Source organism: Phalaenopsis equestris, unplaced genomic scaffold (genome assembly GCF_001263595.1).
Source record: "Phalaenopsis equestris unplaced genomic scaffold, ASM126359v1 Scaffold000369, whole genome shotgun sequence".
NCBI classification, from domain to species: domain Eukaryota; kingdom Viridiplantae; phylum Streptophyta; class Magnoliopsida; order Asparagales; family Orchidaceae; genus Phalaenopsis; species Phalaenopsis equestris.
This window is the reverse complement of record NW_018164811.1, coordinates 788,283-801,699: the sequence shown is the minus strand read 5'-3', so window position 1 is coordinate 801,699 and position 13,417 is coordinate 788,283. Positions and strand designations below refer to the sequence as shown.

At 35.9% G+C, this 13,417-nt stretch overlaps 1 protein-coding gene across 2 annotated transcripts in view; it reads left to right on the top strand.

Annotated features, from left to right (window-relative positions):
- LOC110026364 (phosphomevalonate kinase, peroxisomal) overlaps positions 1-13,417 on the top strand; it is a 32,556-nt gene that overhangs the window by 11,394 nt on the left and 7,745 nt on the right. For both annotated transcript variants that reach the window (XM_020727268.1, XM_020727267.1), the window contains exons 7-8: positions 3,011-3,109; positions 3,581-3,808. In XM_020727268.1, coding sequence (XP_020582927.1) covers positions 3,011-3,109; positions 3,581-3,808 — 327 coding nt within the window. The remainder of the gene's footprint in view (positions 1-3,010; positions 3,110-3,580; positions 3,809-13,417) is intronic.

Here is a 13,417-nt window from a genome sequence, read left to right as displayed (position 1 = left end):
CAACTGGATGCGAAGAATGCTTTTCTTCATGGGGAGCTATTGGAGGAGGTATATATGAAGATACCACCAATATTCAGTACATTCCAGAAAGTGGGCAAGATGTGCAGGCTCAGGAAGTCACAATATGACTTGAAACAGTCTTCTCGAGCCTGATTTGATAAGTTTAGAATGATGTTGGTTGGCATGAGATATCAACAAATCAATGCAAATCACAAGGTATTCTTTCAGCAACATAAATGTTGCACTACCATACTTGCTGTGTATGTGGATGACATAATTATCACTGGTAATGATGAGGTAGATATTGCTTAACTGAAGGAAAGACTAGGGAAACAATTTGAGGTAAATGATCTAGGACAACTTAGATACTTTATTGTGATTGATGTAGCCAACGAACCTGAACGAATGATCTTATTCCAGAGAAAGTATGTACTGGATCTTCTCACGGAGACAAATATGCGGGGGTGCAAGCCTGCAGTCTCTCTAATTGATCAGAAGATCAAGCTTGGTACAGAGGTAAGTGAATCAGTTGGTCGTGAGAGGTACCGGAGGCTAGTGGGCCACCTGCTCTATTTGTGCCACACTTGAACCGATCTCTTTTGCAGTATGTGTGGTGAGACGCTACATGCATGATCCACAAAATGGTCATATGGATGTCGTGTATCAGATTCTGAGGTATCTGAAAAGTGCACCAAGGAAATGGTTGATATCTAGGAAGATTGGGCATGTAGATATTGAGGGCTTTTATGATTCTGACTGGGCATGTTGTGCCGATGATAGACGATCCACATCATGATACTGCATGTATGTAGGTGGCCATGACATTAGGACTGTCAATAATTTCTATGAAATAGTCAGTTGTAGCAAGATCAACAACAGAGACATAATACAGGGTGCACGTAATTGCGAGTCGGGTCAGAGAGCAAACTTACAGTTTCTCCAATTGATCTGAAGGTCAAGCTTAGTACAGAGGCAAGTGAATCAGTTGATCGTGAGAGATTGGGCCGCCTGATCTATCTGTGTCACACTTGACTTGATATTTCTTTTTTCATGAGTGTGGTGAGTCGCTACATGCATGATTCAAGGAATGGTCATATGAGATCAAGTGTATCAGATTCTAAGGTATTTGAAGAGTGCATCAATGAAAGGGTTGATATTCAGGAAGAAATGACATATAAATACAGAGGGCTTTTGTGATTCTGGCTGGGCAAGTTGTGCTGATGACAGACGATCCACATCCGAATATTGCAAGTTTGTAGGTGGCAACTTGATCTCGTGGAAGAGCAAGAAACAATCAGTTGTAGCAAGATCAACAAAAGAGACAAAATACAGCGTAATACAGGGCCATGACATTAGGAGTTGCTGAGATGATGTGGTTAAAAGCCTCGTTGGTTGAACTCAAAGTAGATCAGGAAACTCAAATGAAATTGTGACATGACAACAAGTCGACAATCAACATTGCTAACAACCCGGTGCAACGTGATAGAACCAAACATGTGGAGATTGATCGGCTCTTCATTAAGAAAAAGCTGAATAATAGATTACTAGAGCTTTGTCATGTAGCAACTGGAGAGCAAGTGGTGGATCACCTCACCAAGGGTCTTAGCTGATTAGATTTGACTAGGTTATGTGACAAGATGGGCTTAGTGAATATCTTTAGCCTATCTTGAGGGGGAGTGTTGATATTTGTATCTAATGTCGAGTCATATTTGTAAATAAATGAAATACTAGGATTTATTTATAAATGTACCTTGTAAGGCTCTATATAAGCCCATCATGAATGAAATGAATGAGACTTTTTGTTCAATAATTTCTATGAAACAGTCAGTTGTAGCAAGATCAACAACAGAGGCATAATACGGGGCCATGGCATTAGGAGTTGCTGAGATGATGTGGTTGAAAGCCTTGTTGGTTGAACTCAAAGTAGATCAAGGAACTCAAATGAAGTTGTGGCGTGACAACAAGTCGGCAATCAACATTGCTAACAACCCGGCGCAACATGATAGAACCGAACATGTGGAGATTGATAGGTTCTTCATTAAGGAAAAGCTGAATAACGGAATACTGGAGCTTTGTCAAGTAGCAACTGGAGAGCAAGTGGTGGATCGCCTCACCAAGGGTCTTAGCTCATTAGATTTGACTGGGTTATGTGACAAGATGTGCTTAGTGAATATCTTTAGCTCATCTTGAGGGGGAGTGTCGAGATTTGTATCTAATGTCGGGTCATATTTGTAAATAGATGAAATACTAGGATTTATTTGTAAATGTACCTTGTAAGGCTCTATATATGCCCATCATGAATGAAATGAATGAGACTTTTTGTTCAATAATTTCTATGAAATAGTCAGCTGTAGCAAGATCAACAACAGAGACATAATACAGGGTCATGGCATTAAGAGATGCTGAGATGATGTGGTTGAAAACCTTGTTGGTTGAACTCAAAGTAGACTAGGGAACTCAAATGAAGTTGTGACGTGACAACAAATCGATAATCAACATTGTTAACAACCCGGTGCAACATGTTAGAACCAAACATGTGGAGATTGATAGGTTCTTCATTAAGAAAAAACTGAATAGTTGTCATGTAGCAACTGAAGAGCAAGTGGTGGATCGCCTCACCAAGGGACTTAGCTCATTAGATTTGTCTAGGTTATGTGACAAGATGGGCTTAGTCAATATTTTTAACCCATCTTGAGGGGGAGTGTTGAGATTCAATATCTTTAACCCATCTTGAGGGGGAGTGTTGAGATTTGTATCTAATGTTGGGTTATAAATAGATAAAGTATTGGGATTTATTTGTAAATGTACCTTGTAAGGCTCTATATAAGCCCATCATGAATGAAATGAATGAGACTTTATGTCAATAATATCTATAGATGGTTATAGCAATGCCAATTTTATAGTTTTCTAATGTTTTATGTATCTGGAATGGGATGCCTGTTCTTTTGGAATATTTATTTGTTAATGCAGGAGAATGAAACTTTTTTGGTATCTTGTTTTGATTCCCCAGGTGGAGGGAAATTATTTGCCTGATGTCATCTCTGAGATTCTTAATGCGAAGTGGGATCACGAAGCATCTAGATTTTGCTTGCCCCCACTAATGACACTTGTGAGTTTTTCAACCTGCTCTTTCTGTTCAATCAAGCGTAGCTGTTAAAAATTTGTAGATGTAACAAGTAATTAAAGTCAGACTTATATTAACTTAACTTGCAATGCTTAACATCATTTTTATAATTTCTAAATTACTCTGTTCAATCAAGTATTGTTAGTTCAAAACCTTTTTGCAACTAATAGTTGGTTTCAGATTTACTGTAGCTTAACGTATGATGCTTAACTTCAATTTTATAATTTTTACCATTATTTATATTCTTTCCTTTGGGTTTAACATGAATTCATTATACTGATTGTGATTTCCAATTTTAAAAATTTGAAGAATTGCTATCAATATTTTTTTTATTACGTTTTTGAGAATATATTTTTTAATTTTTATTAAGTTTGATGTGAAGGGTCTGAAGTTCATATTGCTCTTTCTGTGATTATACTGAAATTCTTTCAACTTTTCATTCATGCTTTTTGGCAGTTACTTGGTGAACATGGCAGTGGAGGATCGTCTACTCCATCAATGGTAGGTTCAGTTAAGCAATGGAAGAATTCTGATCCCAAAAATTCACTGGAAACATGGACACGACTGGCAAATGCTAATGCAAAGCTTGAAGCTCTGTTGAATTCATTAAACAAATATGCACGGGAACAATGGGCAATTTATAAACATATCATGGAGACGTGCTCAAGTTGTGCACATGGAAAGGTAGTTCTTTGCTCAGATATACCAGCATTTTTACTTTATTATACTCGATAGTTTATTTTTTATGCTTCTAACGTTTAGAAGGACCTTTTTTATTCTTTCTTGGGATCTATTACGGAGACAAAATATATGGAGTAATATATGAAAACAGATACCAAAGAAATGGTTCTATGAATTGCTTTTTTGATACGCTCGGAGCAGGTTTATATGAATTGCTTTTTTGATATGCCCGGAGCAGCTTTATACAACGACAATCACACAAAGGAAGCTAAATTCAACGAGAATTTCAATTATAACTAACCGCAAAATAGGAAAGACAATATAGGAAAATTCATAATTATTCCTGCAAAACAGAGATTTTATTCTCACGTTTTCCATTCCCCTTCAAGTTTGAGCTAAATACTTGTCATTTCGAGCTTATTGTCCTCTCTTTCAAAGCTCTATCTAGATATGTAATTTGCTGCTTGCAGGAGCATAGGTCATACAAATAATTTCTCCATCCATCTTTTCTTTGATAAAGTGTATGACGCAGGGCTCGGAGGAGGACCGGCTTGTCCTCAAGAGAGGGGGGCTGCCGCCTCCTCCTTCCCCTGCTTCCTTTCCTTCCTTCCCTTTTTCCTTCATTTCGCCTTTCTTTTTCTTCCTCCTCCTTCCTTCCTCCCTCACATTTCCTTTCTCTCCCCCTCAACCTTTCTTTCCTTCCCAAGCACTTTCCTATTTCAAATCCTTCCTAAACTCTGAAATAATGATTATATTTTATTCTCCCTTCTTATTTTAAATTCTTTCTTATTTTTCTTATTTTAAATCATTTCCTCATTTCTTATTTTAAAATCATTTTCTAAAATCTGAAAATCTAATTATATTTTATTTTCTTTTCTTATTTTAATTACCTAAAATAAATCTAGCCCCTTTATAAATATGGGATGATGTGCTTAGAGTTAGAGGTCTTATTTTTTATATATGAATTCAGGTTTTAGCCTTGGTATTTTGCTTTCAAGGGTTGTATCCAATGTCGAGGTAGTACTCCGGCTGTCCCTCATCCGAGTTGGTGATTGTCTCCAATAAGGCATTTATCTTACTATACTTAAGTTTTCTTGCTGCCATTTTCATATCCAACCACCACAGACCCCCTCTTCCATTGCTCCCAGACACATTCTTGCTCCTGTACAGCCACCACAGCCCCTCCAACTTGTTGTCCAGCCCTTCCCGGCAGCCCATTGGCACCCCTACAGCGGCTATCTTGCTATTCCAGCTTTTTTCATCGCTGCCAATGCTTCCTCGCTCGCTGTCCACCCTCTGAAAGTGCTAGCAAACCTTCCCAGTTGCTGTCCTACTTTTTCCACAGCAGCCCCCACCTCTTCATCCTTCACCATAGCCGCCGATCCAGTCTCTAACAACGTTCCTGCTTCTCTCCAACTGCAGTTCGACGTCGTTACTATTATCAACCTGTTGTCCTACTTCTTTCACAACAACTCCCACCTCTCTAGCCTTCACCGCAGCTGCCAATCCAGCCTCCCCTCACTGGACTCCCTCTTCATCAAACGTGTTGTCTTCTTTGTTGAGTCATTAGTTGTAATCCTTTGTTTTATGCTTTTGTTTTGTGTGTTGTCCTTCATTATTTCAAGTCTTCATTGTAATCTCGTTTTAAGCGAGTAGTAAAATTGTGTCTTGCGTCGTGGTTTGGGTTAACTCTGGTATTATTTGGTATCATGACTAACCCAACCCTAGTCCCATTCTAGGGTTTCTAGCATCCACCCCTACCCAGTCCACCACAACAAAATTTTTTCCTTCATTTATTTTTTTTCCTCTTCTTTCTTTGTTCCTTCTTTTCTTTCCTTCCACATATCCCAAATAGTCAACCATGCCGCCAAGGAGAAATATGCCCGAGCCTACCCTGGAAAAGATACGGCGAGAGCTCTTTCGCGTCCAACAAAGGTTTATGGATATTGAAGAGAAAATCCAGTGGGAGGTTACCCTTGACTGTGATCTGGAGGTTGAAGGAAAGAATGAGAAAATATAAAGATGAAGCAAGAAATAATGTCAGTTTCTACCAACTTACTACTGCCAAAATTTGCAGACTGTAGCATCCAAAGAGTAGAGACTGTATCACCAAACGACCTTCCCGTGTTGCTATCCAGTGAAATCAATCCACAAGTCTATCACAACCAAAAAAATGTTGTAAGTGCCACAAATTCAGATATGTGGAAGTAGAATGCACAACCAGAGAGTGATCTATTTCATGGAGCAGGGCGTTGTTGAAACCTGGTGTAAGGGCACCACAGACATTGAAGAGCAGCTCGAACGAGAATTTTTATCGATGACGTCTTTCCCCGGGGAACTCTCTTATTCGTGGATACATCTGACGTATTCTCTCCATGTAACCAAAAAGGAACATGCGACTTTTGATGAGATCGTGATTCCTACTCTCCTAGGGAATGAAAAACTTATTGTTGAGACATACAAATGTCACACAAATGCAAAGATGTTAGAATTTAAAATTTCAGTGGATGGTTTTAGTAACAACCAACTGATAGCATCATAGGCGGTTACACTTCCAACCCTCACCCCCAGGGTTCCACATGAAGAGATGAAAGACTAAGGTGAAACTCTTATTATTGGAACGAAACAGAAGATGTCAGTTTTCCAAAACTTTAATAGTCACAGGAAAGACCCAAAAAATAATTATAATCACCCATCAACCAAAGTCTTGCAAACCCTAAAACCTGTTGAGGCCCAACTTGTCATAGATGAGAAACATATGAGATATTTGTTCAGAATTTGGATCGGGAGAAGCTACGTTGATGTGACCTTCAACTTAGATTATGCCAAGGAAGAATAGATCAATAGGGAGGTATGCTTGTAGGTGGGAAAAGCTCCTCAGACCCTTTTGGAGCCAAAGCAGTTGTCATAGGAATCCAAGAACGGTCACAGAGAACCAGAAGCTTCGACAGATGAAGTCAAAGCTCCTCCAACCCCAGGGACTAACGCGGGGCTCGGGGGAGAACTGGCCGATCCTTAAGGAAGGGGGGCTGCCGCCCACTTCTTTCTCTTCTTCCTTTCGCCTTTCTTTTTTTTCCTTCTCCTTCCTCATCTTTCCTTTTTCTCCACCTCAACTTTTCTTCTTAAGCACTTTCCTATTTTAATTTCTTTCTAAAATCTGAAATCATGATTATATTTTATTCTCACTTCTTATTTTAAATCATTTCTTATTTTGAATCATTTCCTATTTTAAATCCTTTTTTAAAATTTGAAAATCTGATTATATTTTATTCTCTTTTCTTATTTTCATTACCTAAAACAAGTCTAACCTCTTTAAAAATATAGGATGATGCACTTAGAGTTAAGGCCCTTATTTTTGATATATGAATTTAGGTTTTTGCCTTGGTATTCTCTCTTTTTGGGTTGTATCCAATTTCCAGGTGGTGCTCTGGCTGCTCTTCGTCTTAGGCGGTGATCGTCTTCAAGGGTCCGAGTGATGCTCCAGCTGTAGCTCGACTCTGACGAGACATTTATCTTACCATACTTATGTTTCCCTACCGTCATCTCAGAATTCAGCCACTGCAACCCCCTCTTCCACTGCTCCCAACCACTTTCCTGCTCCCGTCCAGCCACCGCAGCCTCTCCAACTTGCTGTCCAGCCCCTTCAGGCCCTTCCTGGCAGCTCTCCGGCTGCCCTACAGAAGCTAACTTGCTGTCCAGGCCTTTCCCATCGCTGCCAGTGCTACTCCACTCGCTGTCCACCCTTCGAAAGTGCTGGCGAACCTTCCCATCTGCTGTCCTACTTCTTCCATAGGAGCCCCTACCTCTCCGGCCTGCACCGCAGCCGTCATTCCAGCCTCCAACGACGCTTATGCTTCTCTCTAGTTGGGTTTCAATGTCGTTATTCTTGTCAACTTGCTGTCGTACTTCTTCCACAGTAGCCCCCACCTCTCCAACCTTCACTAGCCGCCAATCCAGCCTCCCCTCGCCGGACTCCCTCGTCATCAAGCGTGTTGTCTTCTTTGTTGTGTCATTAGTTGTAATCTTTTGTTTTGTGTTTTTATTTTGTGTGTTGTCTTTCATTATTTCGAGTTTTCAATGTAACCTTGTTTTAAGTTAGTAGTAAAATTGTGTTTTGTATCTTTGTTTGGGTTTACTCCGGTATCAGTCATGGTTGATAAGACTATTAAATGCTAATTGCACATTTACTATCCCAAAATAACTTTTTTCTATGCGTTATTTGTAAGTTTAGTTATTCCATAATTCTTCAGCCAGATTAATTTACAATTTATGAGCGTGCTTTAAATCCATCTTTTGTACTGCTGTGGGCTTCAATAGATTGTTTCATGCTTCTCCAACTAAATAGGTTTCTCCAAACTTCAGTACAAATCCTAGTGCGGATCTGTCGTAAATAGATCCTGCTCATTCGACATCTGCAGAAGTCTCAGTAATTCTTTATTCATTTTTCTCAAAAAACAGATCTTTCCTAGTGTTGGTTTCAATTATTTTAAGATCCTGCAGATAGCCTTTTAACGTTCTTTAGATAGAGTAAAGTGCTAAAGTAGTCCCGACTATCCACATGAGACTGTTTTAGTCCGAGAGTTTATAGAAATGCTAAAATAGTCCCCAAACTTATTAAATTGGGGCTGAAATAATTCTCATAGAGGACTATTAGAACTCAATTTTAAAATATTCTGGGACTATTTTGACACTTTACTCTTAGATATAAAACGCTTTTGTTGACTTGATACAATGAATTGAGGCGATGTAAAATGAAATAAGGCAATCTCTATTCGTGTGTATGTTAAGTATATCAGTCTCCCAACCAATCTCTAGCATCTTCTTTTGTTTGTTGGAACTTCATCATTTGTTCTCTTATTCTTTAAATTTACCTCAATAGGTATATCAAGTAATTTACGCTTAAGGATAGCAATAAAAATTTAATATAATCCTGTTTGTATTTCGGTTGGAGTAATAGAATAACTTTCTTGTCTCTGGTCACTTTCATTTCTAGGAAAAACTAAGCTGTTCGAGATTCTCAGTTTAGCAGATTTATGAGTATTTTTTTAGCCCCTTATATCTTCGATGAGGATAATGCTGTTGACATCTACAATGAGAATGGTTTTTCATCCTTCATGTGCAAGCTTGAATAATAAAGATAATTATTAGTTTGTTTTGCCTACATCAAAGTCTCCTAATTGTCTCTCTCAAGCGCTCAACCTTATTGTCAGATTTGTTCAAATGGTATGTTATGGCAAAATGGGTGTCACCAATTTATCCAAAACTCCAAACATGCCAACCCATGTTGCTTGGGTTTCTGTACGAATGTGAAATGCAAAATTCACTTACATGTAAATTGGAAGACTTGCAAATCAAGTCAAATATATACTAAGAATTGCAATAGTTAATTTGAATATTTATTTTAGTATTTTTATTTTACTTGTTTTTATTTCAACAATAACAATAAATTTTTATTTTTAAGTGGGGTCGGCTTCGTGAATCCTTTTCCTCCATTGTGTCTTATTGAGTTATATTTTTCTTTAATTGTAATAAATTAAGATCTTGTTTTATACAACATGCCCATGTTTTTTTATGTTCTTCTATATCTTTCTTAACATAAGTCAAATCTAAAACATCTACTTTCCTAATAGGGTCATCAAATAGTTAATATTTAATATGACTAAACCATCTAAGACGGTTCTCTCTAATCTTGTCCGCCATTGAAGCTACTCCAACTCTTTCACATATAGAGTTGTTTCTCATTTTATCTCTAATTTTGAAGTCACTCATCAACCTAAGCGTTCTCACTCAACAACACTTAATTGTATGCTTCTCTTTTATAGGCCAACATTCTGTGCTAGAAAGCATTGCAAGTCTCACCACCCTCTTATAAAATTTTCTCTAAGTTTAAGGAGTACTTTTCTATCACACAATAAGTCTGATACATTCTTCCGCTTCAACCAACCAACTTGAATTCTACTAATAACATTCCCATCTATATCACCGTCTATATTTCAAATAATAGCATGTTAGGTTAATCTAAATTTTTTGTTAGAAGCATGCATACTCACCATTAAGAGAGACAAGACCACTCATATATCCAAGTGACTTTTACAGCCTCATTTTCTCTGTTATTAAATTAAACTCGAAAACCAAAAAACTACATATAGATTTTGGCTATAAATATGTAGCAAATTTATGAATATCCTCGCCATATCTCATCAAATTCCTTACAACCGAGTAGTTGTAGTTAGGAAAAAATAAGTTTGAAAGAAAATAAAAAAAGTATATGCTCACAATTCTACCTGGAGACTTCATGAATTTAACATTGGTCATCCAACGTTTCATTTTTATTAAGTTATCCTTTGACAGGGAGGTTTTCTGCCACATAACATCTTCTCTCCTATTCACAATCCCTATAATCATGGTCACCTTATCAGCAGTGAAACCCAAAATACGACCACCAATATTGAAAGACTGTTTTTCAATTTTCCAACAAGACAAAATTTTGACTGTCAAAGTATTTTCTTGCTGGAAGCCCAACATCATAGTAAATTGATATATGTTCAACTCCCTCATCGGGTTAGCAGCTTCCTCTGTCATGCAACATGCAACTGAATAAAAAACGTCTCTAACTGTGGAAGGTGACACGTACAATTAATCCTTTTTTAGGACATTTCAATGTTTTATCAGCTTATTAGGTGTGTCAGCATATTTAACATTGAAACTTTGAAACAAAGAAAAAGTAACAGTTGTATAGTCCAAATTTTTGGCTTTAGGATTCAGAAAATAAACTCAATGCTAACAATCATAATGCTACATTACTCCAACATATTTCTGAAAAAACCTAGGCGAAATTCTCATAATAATGACATGTCAGCCTTGTTAAAGCCTTGAATAAGGGTTATATTTAAGTTATAAGTCCATTCACAATATGTTAAATGAGAAAATTTTGAATTAATTCATAATTTTTCTAAGAAAACTAACCTAAAGCTTCATAAACATCATAAATCAATATTGTTAGATACTTAACACGATTTTTACTTCAGTGATCATGAACATATTAAATACTCAAATATTCAATTAATTCTAGATTCTTTTTTATGAACGACAACCTAAAACTCTATAAATAACAGAAATCAACAAATTTTGGATATTTAAATAATTCTTAGTTTAGTGATCAGCCCATACACAATAACTTAAATGAGAAAATATTGTATTTTTTTCTCAAATTTAGCATTAATTATGATGTTACTCCATTAATAAGTTCATTAATCAGTCTATGCACTACAAGGTAAATGAGAAAATTTTGTATTGGCTTTTATATAAATAATCAGTTCAGTAATCAGGCCACACACAGCAAGATAAAATATTGCACTAATTCTACTTTTACTTCAGTGATTAGTTCATGCACAACAAGGTAAATGAGAAAATTTTGTATTAATAATTCTGCTTTTACTACAGTAATCAATCCATGCACAACAAGGTAAATGATAAAATTTTGCATTAATTCTGCTTTTATTTCAGTAATCAGTCCATGTACATCAATGTAAATGAGAAACTATTGTATGAAGTCTGATTTTTTTTTTCAGCAATCAGTCTATGCACAGTAAGAAAAATGCGAAAATTTTGTATTAATTCAAAATTTTTGTGAAGAAAGGAAGCTTAAATCTTCATGAACATCAGAAATCAGCACTGTTAGTCTTAAATAAAATTTTTACTTCAGTAATCATTCTATACACAGCTAATTAAGTGACAAACTAAGTGCTCTCCCGTTATTGAGAGGGGTAATTAACCATATGGGCTTGCGTCTATAAGAAATCTCGGATCTCAGATCTTAGTCCTTATAAAAATGAGGGTAATATCTCTGGTTAATCTCTAATCTACTATCTCATCTATCTTCTGAAAATTTACCTGAAAACATAATACATCATTTAGCTCTCGACAAGGGTTCGGGGTGCTTTTTCAAATTTTAGAGCCCACCCAGTTATCACTCCATACACATAAAGTATAAAACAAATTTATGTATAAACTTTAATATTTATGTGAATAGCCTTACGTAAAACTTCATATATTGAATATATTATCATTGTTAGAAGATTAAATAAGATTTTCACTTTAGGAAATTGTCAATAATCAACAACAACAACAGACCTTTATTCTACTAAGTGGGGTCAGTTATATGAATCTTTTTTCTCCATTGCGTACGATTGAGTATCATATTTTTATTTAATTCTAACAAATTAAGATAATTTTTTATACAATATACCCAAGTACTTCTTGGTCTACCTCTGTTTTTCTTAACATTAGTTGAATCTAAAACATCTACTATTCTAACCGGATCATTTGATGAAAAATTGTCAATAATCAACATGTAAAATAATTTTTTTAATTAATTACACATTTCTGAATAAACCTAATATGATTTTTTCATAATATCACAAATTAGGATTGTTACAACCTTAAATAAAAGCTTTTACTTCAGTAATCGGATCATACACTACAAGGTAAATAACAAAGATTTGCATTAATTTATTTATTTTTTCCTGAAGAAATGTAGCCTATAATGTCATAAACATCACAAACCAACATTGTTAGATTTTAATTAAGGCTTTCGCTTAAAGAAACTATCCATACACATCAATAAAATAGAATAAATCATGCATTAGTACAATATATTTAAGAAGAAACCTAATTTAAATTTTTATAATTATCACCAATCAACATTGCTAGTCTTAAATATGACTGACTTTAGTAATCGGTCCATACACAACTAGCTAAATGACAAATTTATGTATAGATTAAACATCTTTATGAAGAAGTCTAACATAAAATTTCATATATCAGCATTGCTAGACGGATTAAATAAAAGTTCCACTTCAGGATTTTTTCAATACACAACATAGAAAATTAAAAATTCTGCATTAATACAACTAAAAACCAACAAACAACTCAGTATATGGAATTACATTGATTATTTTAACAAATGCCACTTAAGTATCTAGAAGACTTTTCTCAATAAACAAATGTACACGAAAAAGCACATCTATTTTAAACAAAATTGGAATATTACATAAGACTTTTTTCAATAAATAAATATACAACATTTATCAGCTCTACATGTTGCTCGCACTCTAAAAAATTTACTAAACTTTGATTGGCTTTCAAGCTAATGATAATGGCTTCATGAAACTTGTTCGGTGAAAAACTCTAGATTACTGAAGTAAACTGTTTTGAACATGATGTTGTATTTCAAATGATTGCCAATCCTAATACATTGATGTCTTGTAGCCCTAACAGATTGAGGATGTAGCTAGTGGGGTGAAACGGAAAAAGGAGGGGAAACTCTTTCACTAGAAACATAGCTTTGAAAAGTTTGCAATAACATGAGAGAGACTGAGGTGCAAAAACTCTTTCACCGAAACCCTAGCTCAAACAAGGTCGCAGTAAAATGAGGAGGCAAAGGAGCATAAACTCCTTGTCAGATTCTTAGCTCAAAAAAGGTCGTAGCAAAACGCGCGTGATAAACGAAATAATCCTTGTTGTAATAATAATTTTGGGCTCAAATTCAAATGTTAAATTTTGTTGTTTTCTGCTTATTTTTGGGGTTAGTGGGGTCGGTCAACGTGTTTT